General features: G+C 42.5%; 1 protein-coding gene and 1 long non-coding RNA gene across 2 annotated transcripts in view; one reads left to right on the plus strand and one right to left on the minus strand.

The window, feature by feature from the left end:
* Nucleotides 1-7518: 7518 nt before the first annotated feature.
* Nucleotides 7519-12727, minus strand: LOC135176370 (uncharacterized). Its single transcript, XR_010302616.1, has 3 exons — nucleotides 12580-12727; nucleotides 8649-8711; nucleotides 7519-7648 (listed from the first exon to the last, which is right to left on the minus strand). It is a non-coding gene; the product is annotated as an uncharacterized LOC135176370 (long non-coding RNA).
* Nucleotides 11880-24623, plus strand: part of ZCCHC24 (zinc finger CCHC-type containing 24) — a 113328-nt gene continuing 100584 nt past the window's right edge. The window contains exon 1 of the mRNA XM_064145436.1: nucleotides 11880-12480. Coding sequence (XP_064001506.1) covers nucleotides 12241-12480 — 240 coding nt within the window. The 5' untranslated portion in view covers nucleotides 11880-12240. The remainder of the gene's footprint in view (nucleotides 12481-24623) is intronic.

The raw sequence follows: 24623 nt of genomic DNA on the forward strand, positions 1-24623 counted from the left end.
GAATGGCTAGATGCCAAAAGGCAGACGGGTTCTTTCAAGCTGCTGCTTTGCAGTGGGGTTGTTTCTCACTCTTAACAGCGGTACAAGATTGTCTGAGTTGTGTGAAAACAAAGGAATAAGTGAAATTAAGGCTTTTACAGTTCTCCAGAAGTTTCTGTCACTCAAAACACAGTCACTTTTAATCCCAGTTCCAATAAACTGTGGAAACCATTCCTCTGAAATTCACATTGCAAAGCAGGGTAAAGGGAAGAGTTCAGATAACCGCCTTGCTCCTGGGCCCTGAGGGATGCCAGCAGCTTTAGCAGCCAAGTCAGCTCATTAGAAAAAACACAGAAACTAGCTCAAAGGTAAACATAACAATGAAATAAAGGAGAAATGCTCTTTTTGGGCCCAGATTTTAGATAGTCTTTAAAGAGGATAAAACAGGAGAACAGATAAATCTCAGACGAGGGCTAGCTGACTAGGGTTATTTTTTTGTTACTGAAAACTGTTCTCATCTCAGGGAAAATGTAAGATAGGAGTTTGCAGCCCAAATCCAGATCAGTTTTCAAGAGAGGGGATGCATTTCCAGAGAACCCACTGTTAAAGCACAAGCATCAAATCCCTGCAATGTGTGTTAGGGGATGGAGTAGGAAATTTGAAACAGCTTTGGCTAAAGTACCATTCAGCTGAGGGTCATTAAAGAAAAACAGTACTTTTAGAGCCTGAAGAGAATGATATAGGGACAATTTCTTCTTTCCTTGCTCAACAAAACTTGGCCTACATCACTGATACAATCCTGACTTGGCCTACATCACTGATAAAATCCTGACTTGATGGCTGTTTAGTTTCCATAGTCTTGATTTTGTTCCCAGCAAATACACGATCATCAGAACAGCACTGGCCACTGTAATTGGCATCAGCCCTTCTGGAAGCCTCACAGAAAGGACAAATAAGCTGCCCAATAAATGAGACACACACACACATATATATATATATGTCAAAGAATTAAAGTGAAACCTGAGAACATTTTATGACCACTGGAATGCCAATATGGGAAGGTTTCAAATAACATTCTGTGCCCTTCGAAAACACAAGAGGACCATCTTACTATTTTGAAACTCTTACTACCAGCTATAGCTCTCTTTTATACCTCCACAGAGGAGAAAGCATAAAAAGCTATGTAACTGGAAAAATCTCAAACACCACACAAAAGGAAGAACTGGTATAATCAATCCTAAATGGATGTGAGCTGGTAGAGACCTTTAGTCCCAAGACGCAGCATAGCAGAAATAGAAGTATATTACATCGTCTCTCAAGAGCAAAGGAGAGAGCCAGAGACACAATCTAGCTCATGGGCTGCTCTCAGATAGAGCCCACTTAAAAAACACCCATGTTGACATTTTAGTTCAGGGCAGGAAAATGATCCTGTCATAAATATTGTGGTTGTTCTCCCTCATCTCTTCAATCTCAGAGTACACAGAGTGTACCTTAAATCTGTGCTAAAACATGCTGTGAGCGGTGAAGGGCATTTAGTCTAGATAACTACAGCTTGCTCTAGAGAGAAAAAATCCTGAAATTAGTGGAGTGTAGACAGCAGGTCTACATATTGCCCTTTTTTTAGCTTCTTTTTTTTTTTTATTGGGGGAGTAGTAAGAAAACTAACCAACCAAAAAACCAAACCTAAAATACCACCATGTAGAATATAGCCCTATGTGCTACCCACCACTTGGGCTGAACTTTCACTTCCCCAAAGAGATTTTCAAAACAATATGAACCCAAGCTGTTACAGGCCAAGAGAGAGAGGGAACAAAGACTCTACTGATAAGGAAGAAAGTAAGGGAAAGTGGATAATTAAAGAAGGAGGTTGAAAAGCACGAGGCCTTCTCCCTGATCTCTGAGAATTACTACAAGCCAAAAGAAACCCAGAGAAGATATATGATTCTTTCAATTTATACTGAGTTATAACTGACTGGTTTTCATGCTTTCAATGAAGTATGCAGGTACCACGGTGCCATAATAGTCCGATTAAAAATGCATTATAGATTCCAAAGAGACTAAGCTATATCTCTGGGTAACTCAGTGGAATTTATTAGTCTTTGTAGGCTGGCTGCTATTATGATCAAAACAATTATTCATATTAAAATTGTGACTGTCAGCTTAAAAATGTCCCAATGTAACCCAAGCCTCCTGCTAACCTGTCTTTGAGCTACCCAGAAAGCAGATCTTTAGGGGGTATAGCATGAATTATTTATTTATTGGCCCTCGGGAGCCACTCTTTATGGAAGAATTATAATTACATGATTACAATGGTGGAGAGAATAAGAGAATCTTTGAAATGCAGAAACAATACAAGATAAGGATATTTTAAAATTGGAAATCAAATAAAACCTGAACCTAGTTCAAACTGTCCAACTACAACTGAAGATGAATTACTTTGGAAGTACTTCTGCAAACTGCACCTCCAGCTGACACCTCAGCCACAGTTAGGCACTAAGTCAAAGTCAAACCACAAGGTTTTGTTGGGGATGTTAGTTGTCACTGTCAATTCTTCACAAAAGACTATTAAGAGAACATAATTTTGTTCACATATGCAGCACAGTCAAATTTTCAGTTCCTCCATGGGGAAAAAATAAAAGCTATTGAACAAAGGATATTAATTCTGATATATTATTACATTCCTTACTAAGTATTGGTACATTTAAGCCAAGCAAACTTTTTAGGTAGCACTTTCCTGCTGACACACAAAAAACATAATACAGATGGTTTTCTTTCTAGCTGCATGAATCCTCTTATCTTACCTCAAGACATTTGGCAAGATAGGAAAACAGATGCAGGACAGTGACATCTTCATTCAATTCGTTCATGACCTAGAAAGAACCTGACTAAAAAGCACAATGCTTTCTTGTACTGTGCCTTACCATGGGTGCTACCATGATAAGGCACAGATGATACCATGATATGAATACAGTCAAAATACATGCACTCACATTAGAGGCAAAATGACCACCATCACACCAGCAACAAAGCAGAATATGAACTTTTTTCTCCAGAACATACAGTTGCTCTGGACTCCTCTGGATCTCACTAACAAGGCACAACAACCTGCACCTTTACTTTCAGACCAGACAAAACAGCATTTATATCTGTTTCTTCAGATGTCATCTGTGCTTGATGGGGTCTTAATTCTTAAACAGAAGATAAACCTTCCTTTCAAGCCTTTTTTTAACCTACTTTCTCACTTTCTCTGATCCCTAGAAAAGGGAGATGAATACAGACTATTTAACAGCACTTGAACTCACTCACCACCATGTTCTTCATTCAAAACACACTGGTAACAAAGTAAAAACAAATTACAGATGCAGAGGGAACGTGTAATAATTTCATAAGTACTAGAGGTAGTATCAAACAAATTGCATATTCCAGACATGTTAAATAAATAAACACTCACTGAAACATCCTTTTTTTGTTTTGGGGGTCTTTTTTTTTGGTTGGTTGGTTTGGGGGTTTTTTGTTTGTTTGTTTTAAATCTATCTGTTTTCTGAGGCTCAGAGACTCAACATGTTTGATATTAATTCAGGTGTTTGTCCAAATACTGTCAATAAAAAGAGGGTATTTTGTATGAGAAATTTCTCCAATTAAGAACAAAACAGGCAAAATCCCCAAAATGAACCAAACAACAAACAAACAAACAAAACCAAACCAACAATAGTTGAGTTTGTTCTAGTACAGTTGTGTTTCTCCACAGAACTGGATAAATTTTTTGCTGAACAGAATTTTGCTGTGTCTTTGTTCAGGGATGGGAAAAATATTTCTGGTGAATGTCTTACATAACTGTGCCATTAACAAAGTTGGAATTTGGCAATGGCAGGAACAGGCAAGTGCTTTTGACATCACTGGTGTGACACATGCTGGTGAGCTGAAATTGAAAGATGTTCCACCTGAAGGCAAAAAGGGCAACCAGTGTATGAGGAAGCCATCATGAAACAGTGATTTTCTATACTTTATATTTTCAGTGTAAAAACAGGCAAGACCTTTTGCTATAGTTTGTAAGGTGAGCGTTAGCATTGTACTGGAACATCCAGGAGTGTCTCTGATAGCTTGATGGGGATGAGTGTTTTTCACTCAGACATTTAGAGTGACAGGAATATCGTGGCAGAATCAGTGAGGGGGATGTGTCAGCCAGATAATGTGTTTCTGTAGATACATGGTCCCATAGATGCTCTGCAGTTGGCAGTGGCATACACCTTGACCTGAGACAAGTGAATGAAAATGAGGTTCACTCAGTATAAGAAGCGAGGAAATAAAATCCATGCTTTTTTAACTAGTTTGTCAAAAATATATCATCTATTCATTGGCTCTTCACATTTCCTAGCAAATACAACGTTCCATGAAGCAGAAACACTGGAAAGTTAATTTTGGAGAAATTACACCCTTGCAGACTTCCTCAGCCTTGAGTTTTAATTTTCATTCAACAACTTACTAGTGTTAGTGATAGTCTTGGCTAATCTCATCCTCACAGGACCAGGTGGTACATAGTAACACCTTCAAATTAGCAGCTGTGTCTGAGATAGAGACACTAGTAGGCTTGTTCAGCCCTTTACACGAGAAGAAGCTGCTTGCTACTAAATGGGAAAAGATCAAGTCAGTTATTTGTGGTCTGGTAGAGTCTTAACTTAGGAAGTTCATCGTGGGAGTCTGCAGTAATGTCTAGACCAACACGGAGAGTAAAAATAAAGCTTCAGGTTAGCAGGCAAGAAAAACTGCCAGAAGAATATGACTTAAAAAACTCTATTTTTACACCAGAAAGTTCTACATGTTAAATGATATAAAATATTCCAGTTTTACACCTAAAGCAGGAGTACTGTAAACTTCACTGTGACTCCATCTTTGTTATTCAGGACTGTATTGAAGAAGCAAAGAAAACATGTCTTGCTGAAAGTTCACATTTTTGCCTTTGGTTGAATTAAAGAGGGCAAGCATCAAGGTTAATTTGATCAGAGACAAGCAATTCTGTACTGAGAACTGTCTTTACAAAGGCTTTGGGATAGCACTTTTTTCCCTTGTGAATCTTTCCTTTTTCCATTCCAATGCCAATCACTCTCTCTGTGAAGAACTTCCTCCTAACATCCAGCCTATACTTCCCCCAGCACCACTTGAGACTGTGTCCCCCTGTTCTGTTGCTGGTTGCCTGGGAGAAGAGACCAACCCCCACCTGGCTACAGCCTCCCTTCAGGTAGTTGAAGACAGCAATGAGGTCACCCCTGAGCCTCCTCTTCTCCAGGCTAAACACCCCCAGCTCCCTCAGCCTCTCCTCATAGGGTTTGTGCTCCAAGCCCCTCACCAGCTTTGTTGCCCTTCTCTGGACATGTTCCAGCACCCCAACATCTCTCTTGAATTGAGGGGCCCAAAACTGGACACAGTACTCAAGGTGTGGCCTGACCAGTGTTGAGCACAGGGGCAGAATAACCTGCCTTGTCCTACTGGCCACAGTGCTCCTGATACAGGCCAGGATGCCATTGGCTCTCTTGGCCACCTGGGCACACTGCTGCCTCATCTTCAGCCTACTATTCACCAGTACCCCAAGGTCCCTTTCCTCTTGGCTGCTTTCCAGCCACTCAGTCCCCAGCCTGTAGCACTGCTTGGGGTTATTGTGGCCAAAGTGCAGAACCCTGCACTTGGCCTTGTTAAATCTCATCCCGTTGGCCTCTGCCCACCCATCCAGCCTGTCCAGGTCCCTCTGCAGGGCTCTCTTACCTTCCAACAGATCAACATCTGCTCCTAGCTTGGTGTCATCTGCAAACTTACTGATGCTGGACTCAATCCCCTCGTCCAGATCATCAATAAAGATATTGAACAGGACTGGGCCCAGCACTGATCCTTGGGGAACACCACTAGTGACAGCTGCCAACTGGATGTGGCACCATTCACCACCACTCTCTGGGCTCTGCCATCCAGCCAGTTCTTGATCCAGTACAGAGTGAATCTGTCTAAACCATGAGATGCCAGCCTGGCTAGGAGCTTCTTGTGGCAGAGGTTCTAATGGTCTATCAGCAGTGTATATTTATGTAGTATCACTGATTTTTATCTATTATTGATAAATGTACTTAAATGGAAAAGGTTTTTTTTTTTACTAGAGTAGCTTAATTTTTATACCTGCACCAATACCATCGTTCTCATGAAAGCATACACAAGAACTGATGCGGTAATTCTGATCCTGAACCTGTAAACCATGTTATCTTTCATAAAAACTGATGACTTTTAGATCCTTTATAGCATGGTACTAGGTGATGGCTTCTTACTGTTCAGAGGTGTTAAGTGGATCAGTACTTACTGTCACTCCACTGCCTTCATCAGGCCACTCAAAATCAGATGATGCACAATACAAGTTCTAGATGACCCTGGAGGATTTCATAAGCAGGTCAACAGCTGTGCTGACCAAGGCAAGAACTGAGCCCATATATGGAGACAGAGGTCCAAGTTTCAGGCCATGAAAACAAAAACATTTTATCTTCAGGCATCTCTAATTCACTCCTTTCATGTAAAGGCCTGTCCAAAACCTCCTTGCAGAGAATATAAATATAACACAATAAATACTGTGTCAACTCACAGTGACTAAGAAACAAACTTCTGTGCAACAGGGTTAGTGTTAACAGAGCAATGCAGATTCTGGAGTGAACACATGAACTCAGAATGGATAAGATGCATGTACTTCTGAACAAGTGAAATAGTCATTCTGTTATCAAGCCTAATGGAGAGTGGGGATGAAACAGAGAAGGCAAACCCAGAATCATCTGTGGGTGTGTAAAGAAGGCATTAAGAAGAAATCAGTGAGAGTGGAATGTTAAAGCACAGAGAAGTGATATTCTCTGTGACAACTGCGGTACAAGCAATAAAATACTGCTTCCAGACCCAAGCTAACCTATGGACAATCAGTAATTCCACAAAAAGCAGTGAAATAATCCATTAATCAAAACCTAATCATAAATACAATTCACCACAGGTCCCACCAGACTTATTTCCTGTCAACCATTATGACCTGTGGCATCTACTAATCATCATTTCATGTATCTTTATCTCTGCCACTCTTTTCTGTCTCCCAACGTTGCTCTCTTATTTTCTCAAAGCCTTGTTCTACCTCAGCAAGTCAACTCAAGTGAATTTACAATTACTGTAAGAAAGAATCTGCTACAGATCCCGGGGAAACAAATAATTAGGGACTGTCTCTGGCTCCAGGAGCATGTTGTACCATAGATTAAATGAGAGAGGCATATGGGCAGAGATACTATATGCAGTAAAGGTACACACGAAAAGGTACACATTTAAAAAAACCCATCCAATAAAGAGTCATCTTTCCCCTTCTGAGGCACTTGTCTGACTATTTTTACTACATGCTTTAATGCCAAGGTCTTTAAAGGGGCTCCATTGACACTACCTATCCTCTTTGTCTGGTAGCCAGTTACAAAGCAGTGAGGACATATAAGAAATGCCCTCAGTAAAGGGTCTCCTACAACATAAATCAGGTTATACTCACCTGCCCTCTCTCTCAAAAGTGCTTCCAAGGCAGACACTAGGCAGTAGGGCAGATGGGCTGCCCCTGCACCCGCTTCTCTTGCTAACTGCTGTCGCCCTTCTTGGCCCTCTTCCTTGGACTTCCTCTCTTGGATTCCTGGGTCAAGCAAGAGAAAGTGGCCAGGGTGGGCTAAGTAAAAAGGAGGAGATGTCTGAACTCCTCTTTTGAACAGGGATGCTGAACTTTTAGATCAGTACAAGAGACAAAGAGCTATTGCCTTTTAAAACTGAAATAACCATACCCTTCAGAAGCCTGAAGTGCAGCTGGAGTTTGCAGAAAGCTTTGCAAAACAATCCAAGTATCAAAATAGTATTTCTCACACAGCTACTCATATCCAGGGCATCTTTTATGCCATTACTCGGCAAAGCACTGACATCTCCAATATAGAGCAAGTGAGGAGGCTCCAAGATCTGAAACTATAACCTGCTCAGGTACAAAACCTGTATGCTTCAGGGGGATCTATTACATCAATTACCACCCTGAAGGACAGAAACAGTCTTGCAGGAACTATGCTTCATACATTACCCACAGCAAATCATTACTGTATATGGTATGTATTCACCAAAATTCTACACAAGCTATAAATTCTTTTTTGTCCACTTCCAGAACTTTTTATGTGAAACCTATAGGAGGAAGAATAGCTTAAAGGAAGGAAAACACGAGTGCTGACTTTTGTGCCTGTGCACTAGCTTGCAGCTGAGCCTTTAAATCAGTGCAAAAATACATGGTGTTGCATACAGCAAGCACATGCATTTCCTAGACTTGCTTTCACGAAGTTTGTTTTATGTCATGTTTCATTGCTGGCAGCACAATTATACTTTCCCAGCAAGCACAAGTGGCTGTAACTCTGAAACACCACATGCAGATGTACTTTTACAGTTTACAACTCTGCTGAAATGTCTTCTCATGATTTGAAGAACACTTACACAGTTTCCACTGCATAGCTGAATTATTTCATAATAATATGAGCATCTTTGTGCAACATATAAAAAACATTATCTTGCAATATATGAGCTACACTGCATCTGAAAGGACCATTGCATTATGCATATCCCATTTACAGAAACCAGAGAATCCAGTGGTGGGTCTGAGTTACCTGTTCAGCCTTATTTGCAGTTTTGGATAGTCATTCTGTTTTCCTTTTGGAGTGCCATCTAATCTAGAAGAAGATTAAAACAATGGCAACTCAGACCAATACACCTTTAAAAACATTAGGACAACATTCATTTTTAAAATATGAAATGCCATTAAACAAATAATTGCATATGTAGTTTAAAGGCTGACATAATCTAAAGGTATGAACATTGAAATCAAGAACATAACTAAATCAGATTATAAAACAAGTAGCCCTGGCCAGAAATGGCAAATTATGTTCCATGCTCTTGCAGAGATGCCTTGAGAAGACAGCAGCTGGAAGAGGTCCAGCTCACTAAGACGACAGGTAGAGTGAGCAGTTATAAAACCATCTTGAACACAAGACATGGTCACTCAGTATCACAGAATAGGACTGAAGCTGATGGATCCTATCTCTGTGCTTGCCTTTGACCTGTTTCAAGGCTTCCACTTTCCAAGTTGCTTATTGCCATGCAGATTATTTAAAGTTTCATGTTACAGTTTTCACTGTGGATTTTTTACATCGTGAGCACTGTTTGTGAATAAACCTAGGAGAATAAAGAAACAAATGTTTCAGCACCATAAGGCTGATGATGTGTAACCCAAACCATACAGTTGATGTTGCTTATATTCCATTCTAATGTAACCAGTAGTAACTGTGCATATATCCTGAAGATATCTTGCAGCCATTGTCTCAGACAGTTTTGTCTTGCATATTTTGTAGGACAAAATTTTGTCTACTGCCATGCTAAACAGACCATTTGTACCAATTTTATCCTCATTAATCTATGACTTCAAGAGATTAAGAAGAGATTGACAATGAAAAGAAAATGCTACCTTGAACACAGACTGTAGCAAATGTGGTGCAGCATTTTGCTAAGCTACGAGCACTATTAAATCCATAACGGGACAGGAACTGCCTAGAAATAGTTTAACAAAAGAAACTGCAGTAGAAGACCAGGACAAGAACTGAATCTCAAAGTGTGGGTGCTCTTTAGTTAAGCTATTAATAGCAGAGGTATTTGTAACCTTTCCCTTTCTTGATATGCTAAATAAAGCATGTATTCAAATCAGTCACTCCTCTGTGTGGTTAGCAGAAGCCACCAGGGCTACTATCAAGAAATTACAGCCAAACCCTTTCAGTGTTCAAATGCATCTAGTGGAATGTATGGTGTCCCTAACATCATAGGAGTTTGATGCACCTCTCACTGCAGTTGCTATAATAAATGTACTCAGATTTTGCCTGCTCTTGCTTGGATGCAATCTGTTCTGTTCTAAATAAAGCAGTCATGCCAACCAACTAGCTACAATAATGGTTATATTCAGTTTGGAAAAGAAAGTATCAAAATATACAAATTCTCATCATTCAAAATATTGTATCGCTTCAGCCACTCCACACTGTGACCTTCACTGCTACAAGAACCCTCTTAACGTTATCACTTCTGCTTGTCCAGAACTTGCACAGCATCTTACTAAACAGAGTGAACAGTGGAACTGTCAAATAAAAACACATGTGTTTTTCTTTATCAAGTAGAAAAGGGAAGTGATAAGAATAGAAATTGTCTTTAAGGAAGGAATTAGCAAGCCTACCAAAAAAAAAACCTCCACAAAACAAAACAAGCAGCTTCAGCCTAGTTCCTTCTTCTAGACTTTCTACAATATCTGGACTTGACTTTCACCATCTTCCAGAAAGCAAACTTCCTCAGATGAGATTTGTATTTCTTGCTTTTTTTTTCCATTTACCAGCAGATCATGAAAAATCCTCCTCCATGACTTATTAGGTCACTAAGCCTCATTCACCTTAAAACCTAAAAAAAGTTTGGGATACAATTTAATTCTTTTGTTACTATCATCTATGCAACAGACTGTTACAGAGCTCGAAAGACCTTTTACAATGACATAGATTGCTCCTTCTAATGCCAATATGTGCATGTTTAGACATGCCACAAAGGGCTTGCAAACCAGAGCATCTTAAATATTACCACTGATAAATGAATTCTGCTTGTTTCAGCTGTACCAAACTTCATCTTCTCTTGCAGTTCTGGAAAATTACAGTCTTCATCTTCACCTTCACTTAAATTACTGCAAGCAGATAGCTGTGCTGTCTTGCTACCTGTTCTCTCAAGTGAAAAGCATCCATTTTTGTTGCTAGCAGTTGTCAGTTTAACAGTTTTCTACTGTGTGTATGCTAACCTGCACTTTCCATTGCTTGTAACCCTGCCTTTTCAGAACAGAGTTTTCTTCAGTCTTGACAGAGATGTATGACTCATTACAGCAAACCTAGATGCCAACTTTGATAGTTCAAAGGTTCCTTCTCTTAGATAAGTAAGAAAGGCTTCCCTCCCCAAGACCATACTGAGAAGACATTTATTTTAAGCTTTCTGTCACTCAGAAAGAACACTGCTTAAGTTTTCAAGTTACCTTCTGGGAATTCTTTTGGTTTCACAACTGCAGTATTAATATGGAAGCAAGATATAGCTTCCCTGCTCTGCTATGCTCATCTCAGAGAAGAGTTGAAGAACTGCAATTAGCAGTTTACCCACTCAGGCTCCTTCCTAAAAGGAGAATCGTTCATCATCCTCTTTTGTGCTACCGACTCCTTAAAAGGCCTACTCAGCACTAATGCCAGTGTATCCCACCGCAGCCGTGATACCCAAGAGCCTGTGCCAGGGATACCTAGATGGGTTTCAAAGGGAACATCGCGCCGCTTGCCTGCCTTATTTGGGAAACCCTAACTCTGCAAGGCTTGGCACAACCTCAGTAACCGAGTAAGCCTTTGTAAACCCAGAGCTCTGACAGAGATTTAATGAGAAGGAACCCCAGATGACAATGAAGTCCTACCACAGGCCAGAAACATGAGAAAGGAGGCTGAAAACAAACTTGCAGAGTTAAAGACAAAGCCGAGGCCGCCCGGCGAAGAGCCCTCGGAAGAGCTTTGCTTGTATTTGGCTTAAAAACCCTCAGGAAAGAGGAAAAGGAAGGCCGGAGAGCGACTGAGCGAGCCGGCGCGAACCAGGCCGGCAAGTCGCCAGCGACAAGGGGACACCCCCGGCCAGCGGCCTGGGGACCTCCGCGGCTACGCACACACACAAACAGGCAGGCAGCCGGACCGGGCGGGGGCGGAGCGGCTCCGGGTCGGCCGTGCATCCAACGGCGCGGCCGCCCCTGCACCCCCCGGCGGGCGGGAGGCCTATGGGGGCGCGGCGCCGCGGCCCAAGAGCCCGCAGCCCCTCCCCGCCGCTGCCTGCGGGAGTGGGAATAAAGACAGATAGCGGGGCAGGCACCGGCCGGGCGGGGAGGGAGAGCGCAGAAAGTTTCCTGTGGAGCCCGCGGGCGGCAGCAGCGATGCCCGTGCTGCGCGGAGCGCTGGGGCTGGGCGGGCGCCGGCGGCCTTAGGGGGGGCGAGAGCGGCGCGGGCCCCGTCAGCGACTCCCCGGCCCGGCCCGTCCTCTCCTCCGGGCGGCGAGGAGGAAGAACTCCGGGCAGGGACGGGAAAGCGGCGCCGGCCGGAGCGCGGGGAGGGGAAGCGGCACCGCGGGGACAGCCGCCGTCGCCAGCAGAGCCCAGGGGGAAAGATGAGCTTGTTGTCAGCCATCGACACCAGCGCCGCGTCCGTCTACCAGCCCGCCCAGCTCCTCAACTGGGTCTATCTTTCGCTGCAAGACACGCACCAGGCCAGCGCCTTCGATGCCTTCAGACCCGAGCCCTCCTCGTCCCAACACCCTGATCTCGGCTACACCAAGAGCACCCCGGAGCTAGGCTCTTCGCTCAGCTCCAGCTATCTCAACAGTTTCTTCCAGCTCCAGCGCAGCGAGGTGAGTTCGCGCCGCCGCCCCCCGGCGCGCCGCCCCCGGCCCGCTGCCCCTGGACACCCCCCCGGGCCACAACCGCCATGATGCCTCTGCCAGCCTTACCCCCGCTCCCCCGAGCCAGGACCGGGTCTCCCGGCTGGACGGACAGCGGCGGCGGCTGGGAGGCTCGGCCGGGCGCTCAGGCGCCTTTCACTACCCCGGCCCCTTCCCGCCTCCAGCGTTCTACAGGGCTGCAGCGCGCTGCCTCGCTCTTCGCGCTGGCTGTCCCGCTAACGGGACGGCAGCCGGGCCGGGGCGAGGCGCCGCCGCCGCTGCCGCCTCCTGCCGCCTGCGAGCGGCCAGGGGCGCCCGTGTTGACAGTCTGGTAAATGGTTACACTGGTTTCTTTTGCGCGGCCAGGACTGTGCCGGAGGGACGGGGGCGGCACAAAAAAAGTGCCACATCTGCAACAACTTGCAAAAAGGTCGCCGCTCTCACAGTTTAGTTTTAAATTAATACTATAAAGACATATATATAGCTCAAGAGATCTCCTCAGAGGCCAGCATTCTCTGACAGAGATACACACGGGAAAGTGACAAAAAGCGTGAAAAAAGTTTTGCACACGTTTCGTAACACCAGAGCAAGCCTACGAGAAAGCAAAGGGAAGGAAACTAAAAACTGGGGTATGCAAAGATAATTCACTATGGAACTCCCTCTCACAGGAAGTTGTTGAGGTCAAACACTTCTGCATTGAAGGGATTTCACATGTGTGGAGATAGTGCAAGGTGGCATCTCTCCCACCACCGCTCACAGTGTCTCCAGAAAAGATCCAGTTACATTTTCACTCCCTGCTTATGAGGCTCTTGGAGCCATTCAACGGTGGCTGCGTCCGAAGAGAGTTGGATGGGCTATGCATCCAGCTTTCTCTGGCGCTTCCCACAATCACATTAGAGTCCTGTTAACACTATTTATGCCGAAGCATTGGTTTAAAAAGTAGTCTCAGTCAAAATGCACTTTCTCCTTCTGTCTGCACAGGCAGGGGGTTGTTAATGAAAAATTCCCCAGCCGCACTGGTTAAGAGCACAGCTGTTAAGAGCTGGAGTTAACATACACAAATTTTCCTTTCCGTAGTTAGAAGTTAATTTTTCCTTAATTTCAAAAGCACAACTAGTCTGAAAAAAAAAAAAGACACTATTTTTGCAACTGTATAGTTCAAAATCCATTCAGTCCAACATCACAGTATCACAGCATCATCAGGGTTGGAAGAGACCTCACAGATCATCAAGTCCAACCCCCAACATACCCAGATTCATCAAGTACATCTTAACATCCCTAGTTTAAAAATATGCAGACTTAACAAAAAAGCAAAAAGACTAACAAGCAGTGTACCTTAAACTTCCAGCTACCTACCTGTTGATTACAAACTAAAGGTTGCCCTTTTCTGCTTGGCTTACAAGCTTTGTAGTGCCCAGGTAGTGACAGGGCTCTAGAAGTTTGGCCTCCATGAACTCTATCCAGATCAGGACTCCATTCAGGTCTGTGTTTGTTCAAGTCAGGATACATTCTGCTCATTGGAGATTCTCTTCTTGGGAGAGAACGAAGAAACAAGTAAATGGAGGCTGCACCCAGGGAGCCTTTGAAACAGTTTCTGAGAAACAGTTTTCTTTAAAATTCTCCCAAGTTCATTTTCTGCTCCTACTATACACTTTGCCAGTAGGAACTAATTCTTTTGTCACACTCTCCATTTGGCTTACATTTCTTTTAATTGTTTTTTTTCCCCAACACTTTTATCCTTCTAGAAAATTACATCCCCACTATGCCAGGCCTTCCCCAGGCTCCTGCTTGAGCCCCAGCTCTTGAGTGTTCAGCCTGTCAGGAGCCCCTCCAGTGCATGCTGCTTGCGGATCCTATCAGACACCTTAGCTGCATTTCTGTATGGATCCCTATCCTCCATGATCTCTATATCCTGCTCTTTTTATCTCATTACAGTTTCCTGAGGCACATGAATGACAACAGCTGAGAGCACCAGCTCTATAGAAGCCTAGAGCATTCAGGAAATAAGGACCTATTTCATTTCTATACATATTTTAACACTTTTTAAAGTTAAAGCGTGTTAATTTGCTCTAGTTCATTTTCCAGCCTGTGACAACAGTAGCATTGACTGTGTGGCTGGTAGACACTTCTGTAGTCCTTCCCAGAAAGACATGTTAATATGAGGTAACCTGAAAAGAGTGAAAGGGGCATAGTTACCTTTTATGGCATGGGGTTGCATTTTTCCTGCTGGATACACCCTGAAGAAAGTGGGGGACCCCTCTAGTTCCTCAGGCTAATGCTACCTACTTGTGCAGCAGCTTTCATTCAGAGGTTTAGAAGGTATTAGAGATACTGCTGTGCAAAAAGAAAAGAGTACTGTCAATATGTTTCAAGCTTCATTCTTTCCAAAAACTGGAAACAACTGTTTTTTTGACAGCAGTCACCCAAGAGTTTCCTACAATGTCATGCTCTTAATTCTTGAGATTCTAACATCTATTTATTTGCAGATGCCATTGGGAATACACTACATATTTCAACTGTGTAAAATTATGTTGGGGAGCGTTAGTACTGTATGCTTCTTTTACATCAAGTGGGCTAATGCTATCTTTGGAACAACACATAGCTTTCAGCAGTTAAACTGTTGACTGTTTTCTACGCGCTGCATGCTTTGGTTAGCTTTTTTTTTTACCTTGCAGTTTTGTCCTGAGTTGGCTTAGCTTGGAGTTGAGCTGTGACAATGATTGACACATAGCTGTACACAATATTTGGAAAATGACCTAATGAGGGGCCAGAATAGCAGCAGATTGAGAAACGATAGGATCATAGGGTGTAACATAGTCACAGCGTCCTGTACGTTGCCTTGCAATTAAAAAGTTCTGGAAGAGAGTGCTTGGAATAAGAGACAGCACTTACAAACCCTGGATAATAGCAACTTTTCACAAGGCTGCATGGCAGTGCCTGTGTATGTGACTTGCATGCTGACCAAAGGAACTGGACAGAAAAAAAACCCAGAAGTGCCATCACCCACAGAGTGGTCTTGCACTTCAAGATTTTTGTCCTCCAGACTTTTTCCACTACAATGGACGCCTTCTAAATAAACATGATGAACACAGCTGTTTGGTGCATAAAAGCCCATTGTACCAGGAGAAAAAAAAAGGGCAATAATAAAGGTTTAAACAGTAAAGCAACAATGAGTGTTTTGTTCCATACGCAAGACTCATTTTGCAAAACAGACCCGATTTAAACAAAACTTTATTGCCCTGTTTATTGTCCTAAATATGAAACAAAAGCATGTTAGAGCATTAAGACACATTAAACTGGCCATGGAACTGAGTTCCATCCTCATTATAACACCATTAGAGCTAAGCTTTTGAGGTTTTGCTGTGGGGCTGGCTACGTCAAATTGAATGCATTTGAGACACAGCCAGGTAACGTGGCTTTGTGTCACTGAGTGGTGGTATAAATGATAAACCTAGAATAAGAGTGTAAGAGACTCATGTATTTTTCTATGCTCACAGTAGGCATGCTACCACATGATTGCCAACCTTGTTTCTTTGAACCTAGATCATTGATTCTGACACAAGTCAGTAAAGACATGAGGAGGAGCCTGTGTCCTCATTGATTCTTTGCTCACATGCAATACTCTGTCTTTCATGAGGGGAATTCCCTCTAGAAACCTCTGTGGCAGCCACTTTGTGGATCAAAACCAGAGCTAAGCACATATAAATGTGTAGATCAGAAAATAATCACTGCTTTCAAAATGCAATTCATGTTTCTGACTTAGAGACTTCCAGATCCAGAGAAGGGCGACAAAGCTGGTGAGGGGCCTGGAACATAAACCCTATGAGGAGAGACTGAGGGAGCTGGGGGTGTGCAGCCTGGAGCAGAGGAGGCTCAGGGGTGACCTCATTGCTTTCTACAACTACTTGAAGGGAAGTTGTAGTCAGGTGGGGGTTGGCCTCTTCTCCCAGGCAAGCAGCAATAGGACAAGGGGACACAGTCTCAAGTTGTGCCAGGGGAAGTCTAGGCTGGATGTTAGGAGGAAGTTGTTGGCAGAGAGAGTGATTGGCATTGGAATGGGCTGCCCAGGGAGGTGGTGGAGTCACCATCCCTGGAGGTGTTCAGGAAAAGCCTGGATGAGGCACTTAGTGCCATGGTCTGGTTGACTGGCTAGGGCTGGGTGCTAGGTTGGACTGGATGATCTTGGAGGTCTCTTCCAACCTGGTTGATTCTATGATTATAGGCAAGAGAGAAGCTAACTGGGAGTGAGAGTTTGCTACAGTGAGGGATAGATCAGTCATTTAGAATGGAAAATTTGTGGAATTAAAAATAAATCACAGAGTACTCTCTGGAAATAATGTCCAACCCTCTGAAACAGAAGCAAGTCTGTAGCTTTGGGATAGATAACTGTTTATTGGATAGTTTCCCAAAGAAGCAAAGTTAGTATGACATTAACATTCATATATTAGTAACAACAAAATCCCATGAAACGCTGTCAAGAATAAAGATATGCTGAAGGAATTTGGCATTTCTACAGAAAACTCTTCATATCAGACAAACTTATTTTCTGTCTTTCACAGAACTGGATTAATACAGAGTAGCTTGATACTTGGTGAAGAAAGATCTATTTAGCCTAGATGAATTAATTTGGGGGATGATTATAAGATTTTTAGAAGTGACAGTTCTCATTGTATCAGAAAAATACATGGATTGCCATAAACAATCAGGCCACTCACTCACTAAACTGCTGTATCTTTGGGAACAGACATATTTAAAAGAACAAAACACCTGGGCAGAGGCTGCTCACAACTAATAGTTGTGAAGTCCTAGGGCAAGTACAACAGAAATGCACTTTAGCAGGAATTGTCACATGCTCTAAAACACTTCAGATTCTCTTAGATTTGTGGAATATGATTATTCTAATACAGAGCATATTTCTCATACACCAAGTGCTTAATGTGCTCAGCACTGCACTTGGTACTTGTTTGCTTCTCAGCTGCAGACTAAACAATCACAATATTATCATAGAATCAGCCAGGTTGGAAGAAACCTCCAAGCTCAGCCAGTCCAACCTAGCACCCAGCCCTAGCCAGTCAACCAGACCATGGCACTAAGTGCCTCATCCAGGCTTTGCTTCAACACCTCCAGGGATGGTGACTCCACCACCTCCCTGGGCAGCCCATTCCAATGCCAATCACTCTCTGCCAACAACTTCCTCCTAACATCCAGCCTAGAGTTCCCCCGGCACAACTTGAGACTGTGTCCCCTTGTTCTGTTGCTGGGTGCCTGGGAGAAGAGACCAACCCCCACCTGTCTACAACCTCCCTTCAGGTCGTTGTAGACAGCAATGAGGTCTGCCCTGAGCCTCCTCTTCTGCAGGCTGCACACCCCCAGCTCCCTCAGCCTCTCCTCACAGGGTTTGTGTTCCAGGCCTTCCAGCAGCTTTGTCGCCCTTCTCTGGGCACGTTCAAGTATCTCTTACCCAAGCATAATTATTGACACAGTAGTGCAGTTTGCAGATTGTCTGCAGCACATGAAGGTGTCTTTTAATAATAGTGATGATTTGATTGATTTCCTCATTATTTTTTCCACTATCTTCCTGTAAGTATTAATACTGCAGTACCTGAAGGGGACCGACAGGAGGGCTGGGGAGGAACTGTTTACAAGGCCTTGTCGTGACAGGACAAGGGATAATGGAGTTAAACTTGAAGAGGGGAGATTTAAACTCCATGTTAGGAAGAAGTTCTTTACAATGAGGGTGGTGAAACACTGGCAGATGTTGCCCAGGGAGGCTGTGGCTGCTCCCTCCATGGAGGTGTTGAAGGCCAGGTTGGATGAGGCCTTGAGCCACCTGTTCTAGTGGTAATGTCCCTGCTTATGGCAGAGGCTTGGAACTGGATGAGCTTTGAGGTCTCTTCCAGCCTAAACCCTTCTGTGATTATGATTTTGTATTTCAGTACTCTTATCCTACACGTTTTGTTGAAAGGCTGTAATTCCTGTGTTGGAGGAACCTGTTCTCTCTACCTCAGGATGACTTCCTACACATACTTTGTGGCTACTTAAAGTAGCAGTCGAGGCCTTTCAAACTGCTTTTTAAAAGTTAAATGTCACTTCTCCAGCTGGTCCTTGTAAGAGATTCCAGGGAGCTGAATCTCTGTTAGTCAGAAGACAATGCCTGTTTGGGGATTTTGGTGGCATCAGCCTCCTCAGTCCTCCCATCCAGCTGACTCTAGAGCCCTTTGGATGATAAGTTTCTCAGTATGCAAAATGCAGCTTTCACAGCCCACTCTCTATTCTAGATTTAAAGGTCCAGATCCTATTACAAGTATTTGAACTAAGGACTATTAATAATTCCACTTGGATGTGTGCTTTAAATTGCAAAAATCAAATTTTTAAGTCCAGAAGTATTCTTTTTTTCCACCCAGTTCTTATTTCTGCAGCCACAGCCTGGTGCTCTGCTACTTCTGTCTCTAGAAAGCACCCTCTTTTGCCAAAGAGCAACATGCATGAATATACTATAGGAAGATCTATATTTTGTGTAAGAAATCTGAAACTCAAGTTATCATTCAGATTACACTCTAGCCATAGCTTTAGATTTCTCTACTCTCCAGGATTCATTTTTATTCTTTTTCAAATGAAGTGCAATGCATGGTAGATACTCTCCTTATTCTTCACACTGAGGCTGATCTACCCAATAGGAGTTTGATTGCAGAAGAGAACATGTGAGCCAAATATGATTCTCTAAAGTACTTGCTTAAAATAGTTGTGTTCTTTTTACTGGGGCTTCCTTACCTGAGTAAGAACAGCAGAAAGTTCCCAGAAATAAGAAGCACTGAAGATGTGCTTAAGTTATGCCATCAGCCACAGCATCTCATGTTGCTTCCTTACCCTCCCCACACCTGCAGCAAACGCTGCTGTGGCTCAGCAGTGCACTGACATCAATTTATGGCAAGAAAACTATTACCCATCATAGTGGATTGTAGTGCAGCTACAAAGTGCAGCTTCAAAGCTGGTGAGAGCTAAAGTATTAATTACTGAACCTCAAGTCATCCAGAACAGGGATGTGAGCTTCATGCTTTACTACTGATTTCTCTTGGACAGGTTTAAAAAAAAAAAAGAAAGAAGGGGGGGAAAAAAGCTGTTAATAAAAATTAGACCAATTATGAAAGAAAGAAAAAAGGGGGAAAAAAACTATCAATAGATATTAGACCAATTATGTATAGACTTCTCAGGTGAAAATTGTCACCAACCCTTTTAAATCACTTAAAACTGCTACTTTAAGAAGCATGAAAAACAATACATAACAGAGTGCAGCTGCAGAATGGTGCAGGTATAGATATTGCAAAGCTAAATCACACAATACTGATAAAGGATAGCCTTTATCAGTAGAATAGAAGCCGAAGTAAAGATGTTCTGTTGTCTAAACTAGGTGCATACTTAAAAATGATGCTTTGAAAGTGATACTGGTTATCATCTTAAAGCTTCTGAATGGTTTAGTGAATAGGAACAGGGAATATTTATATCTCTCATTGGTTTCTTTTTCCCTGGAAGATTTTCAGTAGCATGATGCCCATTTTGCCAATCTCCTGAACTGCCATTCTTTCTCTCCTAGAAAGCCAAAATTAAATGGTTACATTAAATGGGAAGAATAGATCTTGCTTCATGGCAGTTTACTTAGGTTCTGTCTGAGTTCCAGAGAAGATACAATGGATCAAATAACCAATTTTTACAAAGCTATTCAAATCTTGCAGTAATGCCAGCATAATTCAGACAGTATTACATATAAGTTTCATAACTTAGATTGCTTTTGTTTCCCCCTGAAGGTTGTTTTTTATTCTCAGAAAGATTACAAGCAATCTGCAGTCTACCAACAGCAGAACTTGAAATGACAGACAGAATCACTTGAGGAATGCAGGTTGCAAGCCCTAGGCTTTGTCTGTGTCCCTCATTTTCTAGCCAGGCCAGTGCAGTGCTCTGCTGGTTTTTAAACATAACACAAACCCAGCCCATTACTTTGTGTCACATGTTTTGGTGTAAGCAAATACTAACAAGTCCAGCACTTTGATTAAGATGAATTTTAAGGAGCCTATCATAGGCCCTTTTTCTTAGCTCTTTCAGCAGCTGCTGACAGAGCTGTTGTGTGGTCTTCCAAACCTGTATTTTAGGAAATACATTGTGTGTTTCTACAGGTTTACTTTGAAGATAAGGAAATTTACTTGTGGTCTGGGACTCCATATCCAAAGCAGAAATCTGTTCCTGCTGTATTAAATGACTGCCTGCACCTACTCCCTGCACATGGGAGAATTTGTTGTCTCTTGAATGAATACAAGTGCAGTACTCTAGATAAAGATCATTGAGATCTGGACATCTATATTTACATCTCATCCAGCTACCTGCCAACCAAGCAGACATTTTAAAGGGATCATCTTGCTCCTGTAGTTTCATTTGCTGTCTTAGGGGCTCCACTTTTCTAAACTTGGTTGTGATTGTAGCAGGGGAGCTGGAGCATATATTTCTTCACACCAAGGCAGACTGCATAATTGTTAAGATTGTGGCTATTTGTGGTTGAACAGAAAGCAAAGGAGCTATTGTACAGTCACTGCATTCTGAAAATGGCAGAGAAGTTAGAGGTCTTCAGAGGGTTTGAGCACCAGATCCTTGAAATACATAGGTGTACTTACAACCATCTTTCTCCCAACTGAAATTAATAGAATTAATACATTTTTTCCCTCTCATACACTCAGTCTGGAAAAAAATTCTTACACCTGCTTGAAAACTAGACTGCTTAATTGTTATTTTCTAGTTTACCTGAAGCAGATTGTGAAGATTTAGGTTTACTTGCTCAGATGACACTTAAGGCTTTGCTGTATCACCACTGATTAAGAAAGCTTCAAATGTGGATAAAACCATCTGAAGGCTAGAGTCACAAAATTCAATTCCAGCCTGTCATTCAGTAGATGGAAATAATTTCTTTTCATCCCTATATTCAATTTAATAAAAGTTCTTGTCTTCCCAGGAGTGCAGGCACTGAGGTGCTGAGCAGATTGTGAGGGGCCTGATCTGGGCAGATGATGTATTGTTTCTACCTCTGACAGAGACCTTAGCTTTGCCTCTTTTAAACTTTGGCAGCCATCACAGAGGTTTCTGTGCAAAGAAGGCATTACTGGATGTAAATGATATAAACAAAACCATCTCAGACTTAAAGTTCTGTGTAACCCAAAAAGGACATTTCTTAGCAAAACCTTTCATCAGGCAAGAGCTGCACAGGAGGTAAATGCCTTCCTAAGCGTGTCTTGAGCAGACACATATCTATTTCTGGGTGTTATTTTTCTTAGGTTTGGAGTGTCAAAGGACCCACCAAATGAGAGGAAACCTGACTCTTGTTTTTCAAACTGCAGGTCGGATTGAGACAAGATTTCCTGCAGGAAACAGAGATGTTAACAGAAAGTGCAGGGGTCAAAACATGTCCATCCGTTCCTCCCCTCACTTTTTGCTATGCAACCTTCATAAACTCCTCTTTGTCTGAGAGCATTGTCTCAACAAAAAGGCTTGCTTTCTGATAACATGAAAACAGGCAGGGAGGTTAAGGTATGTGGCAGAAGGTGCTGAGGTATCTGGCAGAGGCCTTCCCCATAGCCCTCTCTCAAGGAATTTGGTGGCCTGCAGCCTGGGGAAAACTCAGCTTCAGGCAGTGAGAGGCAGACTGAGAAATTAAAGCTCCTGCAGGTATGTGTTAATCTGCAATGTGAATGGTCTCCCTTGTCCCTAATATAGTGCTCATGTGTTAGAGTGTCTCTTTAACGTAAGTGGACAGTTGCTTGGCACTCAGCCAACAAAAAGGATCCCTGCAGAACTTGGTGTGAGTTTTAGAAAGTTCTTCCAAGACTGTGTACCTTTTACCAGAGGAAATCTTTATCCTGTCCTTTTCCACCTTCCCACATCTGTTATTAAAGGCTTTTTGTGAGGTCCACGTACATTGTGTAAAAGAAGTGTCCTCACTGACATCCACAGCAAACCTTCCCGAGGCTGAAATACTGAGCACTTATTTCTCTACTGGCAGGCTTCTCACCTCTCTATCTGAGCTTCAGCAAGCTTAAAGATGGTGACTGAACGACTTAACTCTCAGTGTTTTGTTACTGCCATACCACTGTATAGTAGACAGCAGCATTTTCTTTTAAGATCTAAAGATCTGTGAAATTCATTGAAAGCTTTCTATCAGAACGTTAAACCAACAGAGTTAAAGCAAGATGAGATGGTGGCATGCATTCCTCTTCAACACTGCAGTAAACTGAAGTTACAACAGTCATACACCAGGAGTGTGTTGCACCCACTCGTGTTCTGCAGTCTTAGCAGTGAGGAGGAGTCATGAGCTACCCCAACCAGCCAAGCTGTCAGGTCTGGGATACCTAGATTAGGTAGATCTATCCACTGGTTTAAAGAGTCATCATCCTACCATTGACTCGCTTCACAAGTACTGCCAAGTCATGCTGTGTTTATATGTCTGCTTAAGATGCTCTTTCTGCAGAAGACTGTCCTGGTGCCATGTCTCTGAAAAGATTTAGAAGTGACCATTACTGCCAGCACATATTTATCTAAAACTCCCTACAGAGGGAAGATGAATGAAGGTATACTTTGACTAATCTATCTAGGCAGGAATATAATCTGTATTTTAGAGTAACACACATTTTGCTCAAGTCACACCAAAACGAGATTTTTTGACAGCTAACTTCAACACTGACTTCAGAAGGAAACAGAAGCCTGAGTCTTGCTTTTTTCCCTCCAGTAATTTCTTCACTGGATGACGACAGCTGATAGACAGCTGTGCTTACGGATGTCCAGTGATAAAATGTTACTAAGTAAACCCTTAAGCTGTTTTCTGTAACAGTATCTATTATTTATCAGAGGATCTAAAGCAGACATAAGCCAGTTTTAAGGAGCAATTTTTGAGGTTTTCCAGTTTAGTCTTCATAAACTTATCTATTTCTTCTGGCTCTAGTTAGTGCAACTAAATTTATGATAGTATTTTTAGTTAATCCCTCTATTTTCAGAGGCTTTGGTTTTGGCTATGAGTATTGACCCTGCAATGGGGACAAAACCAGGAAGCTCTTTTGACCACTTGCAAAGAGCTGGAGCACAAAAAAAGTCAGAGACTTCTCCACCTGATTGTCTTAGGTGCAGTTGTTGTGCTTTCACACTTTGCATGGCCCTACAGATAAATACCACACCAGAAGCAAACCTTGGAGCGCTAGCAGAGAAGACATACATAGGTCCTTGGTTTGGGTTTTGTGTAGTAGGATGTGCAAGCCACTGAATTACTGTTTGAGTCATTTCACATTTCCATTTCCTCCAACATGGAAATAGCAACTGAGTGAAGGAAATTACTTGTTTGTCCTACTGTTTTATCCGTGACATAGCACAGACATGTACTCAGTTCTTCACAAAAATCCATGCTGGTAACTTAAGCACCTTTTGACATTTCATAATAATTAGCATGACTAGTCTGGATAATGTTTGTAATTTACAGTACATGAAAACCTTTTTCTACACTAATGATAGGGCAACCCAACTCCTTTTTCCAACAGAATACAAACAACCATAGTGCCTGCTCATTTAATCTCAGCTCTGGAAGACTGCTTTATTTTTGTTTGCTTTATTGGGTTGGCAATAAAGCAAAAGTAAGTAATTAAAAATTCTTTGCTCGTTGCCTTTCAGTTACAGACTGTTTCATGTAGTGAAAGAATTGATGTGATAATGGTATAGGAATACTGAAATCCTGCAAGACCTCACATCAGCTCGTGCAATTAAAACAAGCATGAAGAGAACCACTGTCACAAGTCATACTACCTTACAGCTTGAGCAGGTTCTTTCATCAGTCTTTCAGAGGTATTTTTAAACAGCTGTAAATAAGGATTAATTTTCTATATTGGACTGTTAGGGGAGGACATGGTTGTTTGTTTGGTTAGCTCACTGGATTTCAGGTGGAATAGTCACAATAATGATTACACAGAATCACACAGAATATATCTGGTTGGAAGAGATCTCAAAGATAATCCAGTCCAACCTTTCGACCCAGTACTGAAGGGTCAACACTAAATCATGTTCCTAAGTGCCAGGTCCACACAGCAGGTAAAAAA

This window comes from Pogoniulus pusillus, chromosome 6, assembly GCF_015220805.1.
Source record: "Pogoniulus pusillus isolate bPogPus1 chromosome 6, bPogPus1.pri, whole genome shotgun sequence".
NCBI lineage: Eukaryota > Metazoa > Chordata > Aves > Piciformes > Lybiidae > Pogoniulus > Pogoniulus pusillus.